At 40.3% G+C, this 13,031-nt stretch overlaps 1 protein-coding gene and 1 long non-coding RNA gene across 7 annotated transcripts in view; both read right to left on the bottom strand.

Annotated features, from left to right (window-relative positions):
* Positions 1-13,031, bottom strand: part of SMARCA2 (SWI/SNF related BAF chromatin remodeling complex subunit ATPase 2) — a 182,944-nt gene that overhangs the window by 46,070 nt on the left and 123,843 nt on the right. For all 6 annotated transcript variants that reach the window (XM_073345222.1, XM_073345221.1, XM_073345225.1 and 3 more), the window contains one exon: positions 6,066-6,284. In XM_073345222.1, coding sequence (XP_073201323.1) covers positions 6,066-6,284 — 219 coding nt within the window. The remainder of the gene's footprint in view (positions 1-6,065; positions 6,285-13,031) is intronic.
* LOC140911690 (uncharacterized) lies at positions 736-6,051 on the bottom strand. Its single transcript, XR_012159091.1, has 2 exons — positions 5,069-6,051; positions 736-4,890 (listed from the first exon to the last, which is right to left on the bottom strand). It is a non-coding gene; the product is annotated as an uncharacterized lncRNA (long non-coding RNA).

Below are 13,031 nucleotides of genomic sequence, written 5' to 3'. Positions count from 1 at the left end.
GGAGCACCAACGCTTTGAGCTCCATCTTGTGATGTCTCATTATGTTTAATCCAGAGGTAACTAAAATGAATGTCCAACACACTAGTCTTCCATTTCTCCACCATTTCTAAGATGTTAGAAGTCTCTCAATTTTAATTACAACATAAAATTATAAAAATAATTTTGCTGATCTTTGGAACAACTCGAGGAGAATTTTAATTCTTTATAAACAAAACCACATTTCCAGGGTACAATAGACAGAACATTCTATTCATTTTCAGTACTTCAAGGTGAGTTAGAGGTTACATTTTTAAGAGCTCTCCCAGTTTTTACTTGCCACCAGATGGATACAATTGGCAAAACCATCTTGAGGAGTCCAGTTTTTAAACAGTGTTTATACATGTTTGCCAGTTGTGTCTCTTTTATTGTTATATACTAGGACAAAAAAAATCTTGTTTATATTTAAATTACCCAGTAAGGCCTTGATCCTGCAAAGTCTCAAGAATGTGCATACTTTTACAAATGTCTGTATTTTTCAGGTTTCACTGAAGTCCATAGGGTTCTGCTTGTGCGCAGAGTCCCACCCACGTTTCCCGGTCAGGAGCCCATGTGTTCTGCTTGGAAAACAAAGGTATAAAGGGTGTCTACTGCCTATTTTGGTCTGCTTTCAAGACTCATCCCATTAAAAAAAGAAAGCCATAGAAGTTGGTACTAATGGTGAAGTAAAATATTGAACGTTTCTCTTTTTGCTACAGACTGAGGCCTTGTATTCACTGCTGAAAGAGTGAAGTTTTTTACCTCCAAGTAACTAATATGCATGAGCTACTCTGAGATAAAAACACAGAAGACCAGGCACTTCAGTTTTCCATGAGATAAACTCAGAAAGGCCAAGCCTGGAGGCTTCTAGTGCTGTTTATCTTGGGGTAGCGCATGCGTGGCAGTTACCTCGAGTAGAAAAACAAAAACAACACAAAAAACTACATCTCTTTTGGCAAGGCCTGAATGAGTATTTGTGGCCAAAACACATGACAAGCTGCTTGGAAGGTTATATGTAATCTTTGTTAAAAATTCAAATCCAGCCCAGGAAACCCATTACTATTCAATCACTGATCAGAACCCTAAGAATCGGTAGTGACAGTTCTGATCCTATTACATTATAAAACCCACCACCATAATTATCAGTACTGTTTGCAATCTCAGAGAAGCAAAAGATCCAATGATACAGAGAAAGAGGAAGCCCTCCTGTATTGATCAAGGTCCATTTGCAGACAGAGTGAGGCAGCTTGCACTGCCATTGCTTGTGCTGTCATTATTCTGCAGACATATCTTAATTTCCAATGCCATAAACCCAGCACTTTTCACAAGCACAAAGATGAACTAATTAAAATATTTTTTAGAAGAGTTTTGCACATATATTCTGCAAATCTAGTTTTCAAGTGTTTGTTTTTTCTGACTCAGATCCCAAATACTATTCCATCTTTGTAATTTTTAAGGTTTTAACGCAGATTTTCTCTTTATGCAAGTCTGGGAAAGGTTTAACAATAATTACCACTGTTTCAGTAACTGTTTTGAATTTCAGTGTAAGCAATACCATCTCAGTAACTTAACCTAAGGCTTAGATAACTGAGGGTTTCAAAATTTTGCCTGAGAAGAACTGACAGTGAAAATCTTGTCACTGAAACATAGAACTTGTAGTTTCAGTTCACGTTGGCTGGCTTTTGGAAATTCATCTTAAAAACCTTGTTCTAAACAGTATGCAGCTCATTTTGGCTAAGGGTCCTCAACGTTGCTGCTCACAATGCTGTTGTTAAAAATACCAGCGGATGTTTGTTATTGCGCATTCCTTACCCGAGCACCTCCCTGTGGCGTTGTGCAGTGTAGCAGCCACTCAGCATCAGTTTCCCAGTTGCTCTTCCACTGCTCTGCCCAATTTCCAGTGCCCTCTGGCTTTGCACAGATTTAGCCCTCCAGCTAGGCCTCTTACAGTTCTACCCTTTCTGGGGCACTCAAAGTCAGAAACAAGTATACAATAACACAAATTTAAACACTCCCCTTGCTCTGGAAGATCTGCTGGGCACTAGTTTTTAAGTTCCTAGACCTAGCCAGCCTTCTCTCCCAGTAAACCTTCCACATCTGCTCTCCACCTGCTCCCCTCCAGCTGGAGGGTCGCCTATTTTTAAGCCCTTCCCTGGAAGCCTGCTTCCTAATCCAGGGTGTCTTAATTTTGATTAATTGGGCCTTCAGTAGCCCATTAACCCCTTCCTGCCTTGCATGGAGGCTTGTGTGCCCCATTACACATTTATGTCACATTATTAGCCTAATGTTTCCTAGAGGAGAATGTATTCAAGGCACCAGTCGAAACTGTAGTCATATTTGTTCAGATATTCTTTAAAAATCTTTGGAGAAACAGACCAAAAAGAAAATGGAAACAAAATCCCATTAACAAACCATAAAATGTTTTACTGCTTTTTGTTTCTCCTGAATGGTCACTCAGAACTTCTCTTTCAAGACTTCCCTCCACAAAACCAATTCCTGGGACTCTTGATCTGTTTCCTGAGAGCACAACTTAAATACAAAGCAGTATTTCAAGGCTTGTTTGTTAAGTCCCAACATTTTTACTTTTGGTACTGCTTCAAAATACTTACTACAGAAGGTATCCAGCAGACAGTTTATTTGCTTAAAAGCCACTACTGGGTGGATAAACTTCTCTGGCTCTCATTCATGCTTCAAACTCACTATTTTCTAATGAAGGAAAGCTCGCTTCATCTGAAGTGTATCATTAGTTTTAATTTCATTGTAACTTAGAAGTAACAGCCAGGACACCTAATTTTCTTTGATTTTCTTGAATTTCTTTCAACTGCAGCTAGACTTCAGTACAAGTAATATAAACAACTATTCAGGCTTTATGAAAACTTGCAAGCCATGGGCTAGCTTAATTTCCTTCCTCAATCTGCTATCGGTAGAACCGTAATGGGAGAAGACCTGAAGTACTCTCCACCAGATCATTCAACATATCATTCAATATTCCCTTCTGCCAGTGGGAAGTAACTCACACCCAATTTCTGCTGCTCTGACAGATTGTAGTCCCACAGGCAAAAGGCTCAGATTCCTACATAGCAAGGCAGGTTTGGTGCTTATGATTTAGTGACCTTTATCATGGAGTAACTGGTATCCATGGATTCAGGACGCTGGGTCAGAGGGATACATTTTTGAAACACAATTTTTTTGTAAAAAGGTTAAATTCAATCGGATATGCAATAAAGTACTTCACAGCACTCCATTTAGTTTGGAATGCATTTTTCTTCCAGTGCCCTGGGCAAATAATCACTTATGTGACTATTAAGTAGATATTCAGCAATTCACTGAACTTTGTGATACAAAAGAAAGTTATGCTCTAGAACTAGAAAGGAGAGAGGAACAAGGAAGAATGGAAATCAGAAAAAGATTCATGCATAGAGTGTGAGAGGATTCTGCATATAACAGCTTTTACCCAATTTTACAGATATCTATCTTTTATCTCCTATATCACAACCACCAACAAAGCTTGGGTAAAACATTAGGATTAGATAAATATTCAGATTAGATAAATATAAGAGCCATTAGAAGAAAGGCTAAATTGGAATGAATAATGAATATAAGGAAGATAACCCACTGAGCAAAACTGTATTACCTAATCAAAACCACTATAAATCAAATTAAGAGCCCTGGCTACAAAATGGCTGCTGGCCGCTGGCTATAAAATTATACCTTAAAAATACCTTATTCTGACTAAATGTAAAAGTAACCTATACAAAGATCCCACATAAAAATAAGCCCTTGCACAGCCTGATTTAAAGCAAGGGTGATCTTGGGGAGCCACACTCATTGGTGAGGCAGATAAACTGGAGGGAACTATGGGGTATTCTTCAGCTGCCAGTGATTGACATGTCTAGTTCTGCCCCCATACTGCAAGCAGACTGAAGTATTTATTGTAACAGATCTGTGAGAGGGAAGAATGCCATGAATTAAAGACAAAATGTTTTTCTTAATTTAGAATTTACTGGATCGTGAGCATTTTTGGAAAGCCTTAGTGCTACTTTAAAGCAACTTACTGTCCACATGTTCTCATTAGCAAGAAACGGTTGATCCAAAATTTTTGTCCAGTGTGCATGTGATCATGTTACAATGGCAATGCCTTGGGGGTGAAGCTAATTATAAACTCTGGTAGTTGTATATATTTAAAGATTGTCATCTCATCATCTATAATCCCCTAGGTACTCCAATGCACAGATGTAGGAAAACTTTATTGCTCAAGTAAGAGGCAAAACTGAGTGGAGAACACAACGCACCCCTCTCCCTGCCATCCCCCACATGACAAATAGTAACTAGTCAAATCAAAACTTGTAGTAATGAAACACTTGAGAAATAAAATGTGTCAAATGTCAGGTGATTCAGTTTCCCAATATCCACCTGATGGCAAAGTCTTCTTACCGTGCAGCAGGTGCACAGGTGTTTTGCTATGCCATAAGTCTGTCAGAATAGTCATGAAATCATTACCAGAGTCTACATGTCAGCCTTGCCTTCTAATACTTGCAGTAACTCACTTCCCCAGGTGTGCCCTGTTGTAACCTAACTTTTCAGGTTGCAACATGCACTCCTGAGATGAAATGAAATCTGGGTGAATCTAGGGGAATCTAAAGGGAGGCTAAGATGACATTATGTTCATCTTCCTCTAATCCTCTCAATGTGCAATTGCCATTAGATTTCCTTAACTGCCTAGATTTACACTCATTTAGCAACATCTCCTGTAACTTGCATCCTCTTTGCACACCACTTCTGAATTTGGCTCTGCTCTTTAGCCTCATGTCTCACAATGAAGTCTAGGGGCTTGTCTACATGAACAAATGGTTTACTGCAAAGTTGGATGTGAATCTACCCCATGCTAACCTGCCATGGACTGACTGTCCGTATGGACCCTGCTAACACACATTAATAGTTTGTGGAAGTGCTTTGATCTAGTCCTCTCAAGTGCATCAGCAGGGGCCACATGGACAGTAAGTCTACAGCAGGCTAGCTGTGGGGTAGATTCACACCCTAGATTGCTGTGAACTAAGTGTTCATGGAGACAAGCTCTAGCTAAATCCAACATGCTAGGATGGAGGCCATGTAGGTCAGCTGGGTCTGTCCACGTACCTACCTAGTGATTGTACACCACAATCTCTCTTTCCTCTACACACTCACGCTAATTGGTTAGCTTCTGAATATATGTTCATGCTGGCAGTGTCCACTGCTGCTCTTGTCCATCATAGGCGTGCAATTTTGATACTTTAATAGATCACCACCTACTTACTCAAGTACAGTAGGTATGTATATGCAGATTGCTGAGTAAAATATACATTTTAGCAATCCTTTCTGGAAATTCTAGTTGAGAAAAGAATGCTAAAAGTCTCTTACATAGTTTTGGAAACACTTTCTGAAGATTAAACATCAACTTCCTACCACCCTCAGACAAATAATAACCTACTGAAAGGCTATATGCACTGAAGATTATTAGTGTGTGCACAGGATGATAGGGAAATCTCAAAAGAATCAGAAGTTTGGTGTGAATAACCAGCTAAGTTTGGCTTCTTGAGTCAAGGCTCTCTTGCCTGGACATCTTTCCATGAACAGTCTCTTTCGGAAGTTTTCTGATCTCACTGGAACCAGGAAATGCACAGACACATGGAAATGAAAGCGTGAGAGAGAAGACTTTTCCAAAGTTTTCTGGATTTCTAATTAAGCTCAGTGTGTTTTTGTGTCTTGTTTTATCCCACAGTAATCAGTGGTTTGATAGACAACATGAAAAAGCATCTGCATCACTGAAAAATTACAACAGTATGTGAGTAAAAAATAGCTAGATCTATGGCAATAGAATATTTGCAACACAGAGAGGAATAATGATTCCAGGTCTAGCAAAAGTGCCTGGCTCCAGCAACTTAACTTATATTTTTAATTCTACATTCCTCTAACTCCAACTTTGTAATCATCACTGACAAACCCCCACCTCCCCCAAAAAACCCAAACTCCCACAAATACCAGCTGTCAGAAAGGAAAAACGTGGCACATACCCTGAGCCACTGTTTCTCTGTGAGAGCATCGCTGTAGTCCACATCTCTGCGCTGACGGGACCCCCTCCCAAATATTTTTTCTTCCTCTTCCTCACAGGTGAGCCTTTCCACTTCAGCATCGTCTTTAATAATCCAGGATGGCAGATCATCTTCCTCCATCAAGCGAGGCTTGCGCTTGGGGTTTCGGGCATCCTCTCTGCGACGATCCATGTCCATACGCTGCAAGGGCAGTCAGTACAGTTGTTAAGACCAGTGTGGGAAAGCTGGGTATTTAATACTGTATTAAGTTTTACATAATGTTCTTTTTAAATCAGTCTGACTACATTTCGTCCCCAGTTCTCCATATTTCTATGGAGTATTTAAAACGAGGAATAGCCCATACATGATAATTAGTCATGAATCTTTAATTCAGGTTTGTTATTACACAGTGGCTTCTATTTCTGAGGTACTGAGAACCTACAGTTCCCACTGAAGTAAATGGGAGGAGCAGATACTTTACACCCCTGAAAATCAGGTCATAACGGTAGTGGGATAGTTACAGTTTAAAATGCTGTCTCTACTTTTGCACATATTTTTTAGTCTATTATCGCTGATATAAGTGATTTACAAAAACTAAAATTATTTGATAACAACTCTTTGAGGTTTTATTCCCATTTTACTGAAGGGGAACCTATGCCCAAAGCCGCAGAGGGAATTCTCTAAGATGGAATAAAGAAGTTCCTAAACCTCAATCCTATTCAGAGGACACCTTGTCTCTTTGTTATCAAAGCCTGAATGCTATCCACTTGGAATGTTGATAGCTGTTTACTGGAACACCACATACACATTTTAACCCCCACCCCCACAGATTATGCTACTTAAAAAGCTAAGAATCCTAGAAGTATCAGATTGTGTTACAGCACTAATGTTTTTATGACTCAAAGAGATGTCTGGATTATTTTCATACTTGACAAGTGATTATTCCATAAAATGGAGTACACTGCTGAGATTTTTCAAAGCTGCTTATGGGATTTGGATTCCCAATTCCCATTAACTAAGTAGATGACCATTAGGTGGTTGCAAAATTTGTGGACTTCATATTTTGAAAAAAACAATAAGAAAAGTTAAAAACGCCAAGATACTGTAACACTGAAAGCTGCTACAGCTGTGGTCACTGACTTGTTACAAACCTTTTTACTCACAAACAATCCATTCTTAATTCTGTTGTGGCTACACACTGTACTATATCTAGTGCAAATTGAAGAGCATCATCCTTTCACAGCTCTAGGATAACCAAAGCACAAGTGATCAAGTTGCTGTCTTGAACCTCCTTACATTGCATGCATTTTAAATATAATTCTATATTACACCGACTTTTCTATTCCCCTTTTAAAATATGACAATTTCTGTATTAACTAACTGGCAACCTAGCATGGGTTTGAACTGTTGGCAGGTCTGGCAAAGAATGTACAGGTATAATCGGAGAAAAGGCCTCAACAGGCCTGTTTTGATTACTTAGTAGCAAGGATTAGTAAAGTACACCATTTCCATAAGTTGCATAGATCAGCATCCTTTAAATAATTAACTTTTTACCCTTGTAGAAGTGTTTGATTTGCTATTTGCAAGACATGGATTGAAAGGCTAAGTCAAAATGCATATTAATAATGCTTCTTTCCTGAGGGAAAATGAGAGAGGAAAAAAGTTAAGCCACTCTCCTTGAGCCTGACTACAAAAGATTACAAGTTTGGATTCTGTTTCCCCAAAAGTTACTCATAAAAAGCCTTGTATTACTGGGATACCTGTGATCAAATCTTCCTATATGTCAGTGACAGACAGATAAAACAATGAATGATTTTACCTTGTTTCACTGTAACTCTGGTACTATACAGAGGTTATACACATGCACCCACAGCAACGTCGATTATGCCTGAAACTAATCTAGTGACTTAAGGCCCCTATGCTGCAAACACGTCCATGTAAGTAAAGTTGAGCATGTACTTGTTTGCCTGATCAGGGTCTAAAACTATCAGCTTCAAAAATATCCTGTATTGCTGACATATGAAACAGGCAGCCTATACCTTCTCTATTATAACTGTGTTGGTCCTAAAAAGGAGCAACAAGGGGGATGGCTCTCATCTGGAGCTTACAACTACTTATCTTTAGCATAAGGATAATAATATACTGCCGTTTTGGTTTTGAGGAGGAGAATTAATTAAAATAGCACAAATAAAGTATCAACTCAAACTTTTTGGGTGCTAGGATCCTATTTCAAAGGATGATTTTAGATTAGGAGTCCTTACTTTAGTTAAAAAATAGTACTAGACACGGCTTTATTTATATTATACTTTAACTAGAAACAAGTTTATATTTTCCCTTATTTTGTTTATCAAGTAAGGCAGGAAAAGTTAAAGATTTGTTGCAACACATTAATAAACATTTTAATGACATAGCTAATTTTCATTGTTGTGGTGCAACCAGAAAATAAGGTTGCTAACACTTGCAGCAAGTCACAAGAAAAGTCAATAATAGCTGAGGGTTAGGGGTTGCCCACAATATTCACAATTGTTAACTATCACTACGCATCCAGTGATATCATTTGATAGGGCCAGAGTTATTCCAATTTAGGTAGAAAACGTCCATTCCCTCTGTGTTGTTTCTCCTCCCTAAATTCAGGGCAGGTTTGGATCTGATTTAGGAGCAGTTTTAGTGAGTGGGTGGGTGGGAGGGAATGAAAGAGTTATTTTGAAAGTTAAATAACTGGAAAGAACTGTAGGGAATGCAGAGATCCAGTCATTTAGTTTCACAGACACCTGTCTTAAAGGCTGGTCAGACCTTCAATGAGTACTGCATGTGTGTATCCATTTATTTATTGAAATGGTACACACGCAAAAGCAACAAGACTTTGGGATTATTATTATTATTTTAAATAAAAAGATTTCCGGCTGACACCTTGCTGGCCATAAACTCCAGTTTAAGAACCACTGCCCTAGGCAATTTCTTTAATATCTAATGCCATGTCTGAAAAGAAATCTGACAAAATGCTGGGATTTCTTTTTATTTGTCCATACGTACAAGTCCTTTAAATACCTTTGTATGACAGAATTACAAGTAAGCACCCAAAAGCAAGAAAGAATTTCAATTTATTACTACCTTTCAACAAGAAGCAAGCATTTGCCTCGAAACCTGCCTATAAATCTTTATGCTGAACACTGAAGGAGGATTAAATGCAATACTTCTTGGCCTAGAAATGGGAAGTGCTTCCTGCTGCTGACTAGGAGATCCAGGTGGAGTGGAGAGGCTTATACTAAATCTGAAAGACCCAACAGGTGAGTCTGTTTGGAATTCATGTCCTGAGCCTCTGGGCAGGCAGTGTCACCTGTATGCGGAATAAGGAGTTGAAAAGATTCTAAAAGGATGGAATTGTGGGATAAAAAGAGGGAGAGGCACTCCATTGATTATCACAGCACACAGAAATGTTTGTAAGACTTGCTACAGTGATAGTATACTACGGAGAAGTATTTATGAATAAGGTACGGTAAGCTAAGAATATCTCAGACACAAGTATCTTGTTTTCTGGTGCTAATGACTTGGCTGTAAATGCCACGTTTAAGAGACTATGATCTATTCTTACTTAATACCAGTACAAAGAGTATTTTCAACATAAAGGCCTGATACTGGGATGCAATGTGGCTGGCACAGATGTGCTGTAGCGTAACTGATTATGAGAGAATCACACCAATGCAGGGGGCTCATTTGGTTTGCTAAGTAGCTTCTACATCCCTGTGCTCCACTGCCAGCACAGGAGGCATGGCCAGGAAAGTAATGTGGCTGCAGCTTCTTTACATCTCACTGATCACTAGCTGTCATATCAGCCCCTTCAGGTTTCTCTAAGTTATGCTGGAGGGCTGGCCTGGCACACAATTGGCGCTAATCAGGGAAGCCAAAGCCACTTTTGCACATCCTTTCCTGGGTGGTTTTGCATGCTCTCCAGCTGCATATGAGGATCTAGACCAAGGAACAGTTATAATCTGAAAATCGAGTGTACAAATGATGCCTTCTTGCTAAATCAATCAGCTCCCATCTCTATTCAGTCTGCTCACATTCATGACTAAAATACATTACTGCCTTTCACTCCTCTTAGCTCAGCTAAGACAGACAATTAAATTCTATTCCTTCTTATGTATCAATATAATAGTTTGTTAAATTCTACTTACACCTGTGCAACCCCACTGAAGGGAACGGGATTGTACAGGTATCAGTGAAAGCAGAATCTTTATTACTGGTGACGATGCATGAGAAGGAAACCTTCTTCTTCCCAACTTGACTGAGATCTCAAGGCTGACTGTACAGGGCTGGCAGACAGAAAACAAACAACTTTTTCCTTGTTAACAGAGTACACCTGATATTAAAATTACTGAGAAACATGGAACCCTCATCCCCAATGCTAATATGACCATAACTTTTCAGACTAAAACTGCATTTCAATGTGTCTACCTATAATAGGTTACTTTATTAACAATTAAAGCATTTCCTATCCACTAATGCTTGCCTTAACACCTTGGGTTTTGAAGGATGTGTTAACTTCATTTCCAGACTTTTAACGCTTAGTGTCAGCTCCTTACTTTCCTTCACAGCGGATAAAAATTGATGAATTTTTGAAAAAGAGAATCTGATTTTTATTACTGAAATCACTTTTTTGGTTTTGTTATTTACATTATAATAAAATTAATACGTTTTTTTCTTTTTAAAAATGAACTTTAACTGAAATCTGAATTTAATACAAAATATGGTGGTCTAAACTTATTATAACCTCTTAAAATATTAAAATAATAAAAAATGCTGAATTCATAAGCCTCTATAAAAAACTTTGAATAGAAGGCTCCTTTTCTACATAAAGAAAGAATATGGGGAAAACATTCAACTTTTGAGGTCAAGCTTTTATGGCACAGTAGGTCCTATACTATATTATGGTCTTGTTTTGTTTAATAAAAATAAATTTTATATACAAGCAACATCAATAGCATTCCTCAGTGGACACTTGTGAGTCCACTAAGGTGACTCACAAGAAGTACCCACCCCAGGAGGTGGGACTCGGCACCCACCCTGGAAGATGCAGTAATGGCATAATAGTTCATAAATGTATGGATGGATTACTACACAGTACCTCTGCAAGTGTCCAATATTGAGAAGTCACTGAGGAATGCTATCAATGTTGCTTGCAGTCTCGTAGAATGAGCTAGCACCCTATGAGGGGTTATATCTGCCCTGCACTGGAAGGGGTTAACCTCATACTGTGGGCTGAGGAAGCCATGCCCCCTCACCCTTGCATGCTCCAATTGGAACCACAGTATAAAAGGGAGCAGCCCAGCTCAGTCTGGGCTGACTGCTGAGGAGAGAGGCTGCCTGTTGCAAGCTGCTGAAGCCCCAGACTGCAGAGGTCAGGTGAGCTGAGACCCAGGCAAATACCAGGCTACCTACAGAAGCCGTAAGGACAAGGAGTCCTCAGGAGCTTAGCCTGCCAACTGCCCTGGAGGAACAGAGGGCCTACAGATTATGGAGCAGGTAGGAAGTAGCTCTTGGGGACTAGACATTGATCTGGTTATGGAACTGGGAACAGGGTCAGCATGTTTCGGACAGATCCCCACTGACCCAGTGGTGGAAACTCTCATTACTGATAGGGCCCTGGGCTGGGACCCGGTGGAGTTGGGAGGGGCTGGGTCTCCCTACCCCAGCTGCCAACTCACCCCAGGTGATGGCCCACCCTCTTCTTGGCTGCTAGGCTCTGCTGCCCTGTGCGGAAGGGCGGTCCTACCGGCTCTGGCCACTAGGGCCATACTGCCCGTAATCCAAGGACCATCACCCTGACAGAGTATATCCCTTTGTGACAGACCCACTGAGGAGGTGTAGCTGAAGCTATTTCACATGCAGTCTTCATACAGGATGTTATCTCTGAAGAGACTGCTTGACCCTTTGTGTGATTTGCATATGACACAAGCAGATGAGGTGAAGCAAGAAATGGAGAACTGTGCGAAAGAATTTGCAACTCGTACAGTCCTTTTGTGGATGTTATTGCTAACAGGAACAGTTTTCTGACACAAAAGGGAAAGGAACAAGATGCCAAGGGCTGATGCGGAGGTCCCATCAAAGCCGCTAGGACTGAGTTATGGTCCTATAGAGGAATCAGCTGTCAGATTGGAGGATGGAGACAAAGAAGCCCTTCTAAGAATCTTGCTAGCGTGGCCCTGGAGAAGACCAATCTTCCATGAATGGGGGATGAAATGCCGATATCACTGCCAAATTCACTGTCAATGAGCTAAGTACAAGTCCTGATGACTGAAGGTGCACCAGATACTCCAAGATGTCCTGCACTGAGGCCAGCATCGGCTGAATTCCACAGGTCAGTGACCACACTGAAAACCACTTCCATTTCGCTTACTGAGCCATTCTGGTAAAGGCCTTTCTACTGTTGAGTAGGATCTGTTGAACAGCCACCGAACACCCTCTTCCTCCTCATTTAGCCATGAACAGCTTCGCCATAAGATGTAAGGTGTCACCATGATTCTCTGTGAGATGGTCAGGATGGAGAAGGCAGCGTATGGGAAGCTGAATTCACAGTGTGAGAAAGTCAGAGAACCAGCATGGGACTTGGACATGCTGGGGCAATGAGAATTAACTTGGCCCAATCTGCTTTCAGCTTGAGGATGACCTGTGGGATGATCAGGATCGGGGGGGGAAAGCATACACAAGAGCTGAATGCCAGCTGAAAAGGAAAGCATCACACTGAGGCCCTGTCATGAGCAGAACAAATGACCTTTCCTGTTGCCCCTTGTAGCAAACTGACCGTTGGCATGCCCCAAGCTGTGAAAATGACCTGGAGAATTATTGTCTTCAGAGACCACTTGTGACTCAGGGAAAAATTCCTGCCAAGGTGGTCTGCAAGATGATTCTGGACCCTAGGCAAGTGGTCTGCTATAGGAGTGATACTCT

The sequence above is a fragment of the Lepidochelys kempii genome, chromosome 5 (assembly GCF_965140265.1).
Source record: "Lepidochelys kempii isolate rLepKem1 chromosome 5, rLepKem1.hap2, whole genome shotgun sequence".
Taxonomy (NCBI): Eukaryota; Metazoa; Chordata; order Testudines; family Cheloniidae; genus Lepidochelys; species Lepidochelys kempii.
This window is presented reverse-complemented; position numbering and strand designations above follow the sequence as displayed.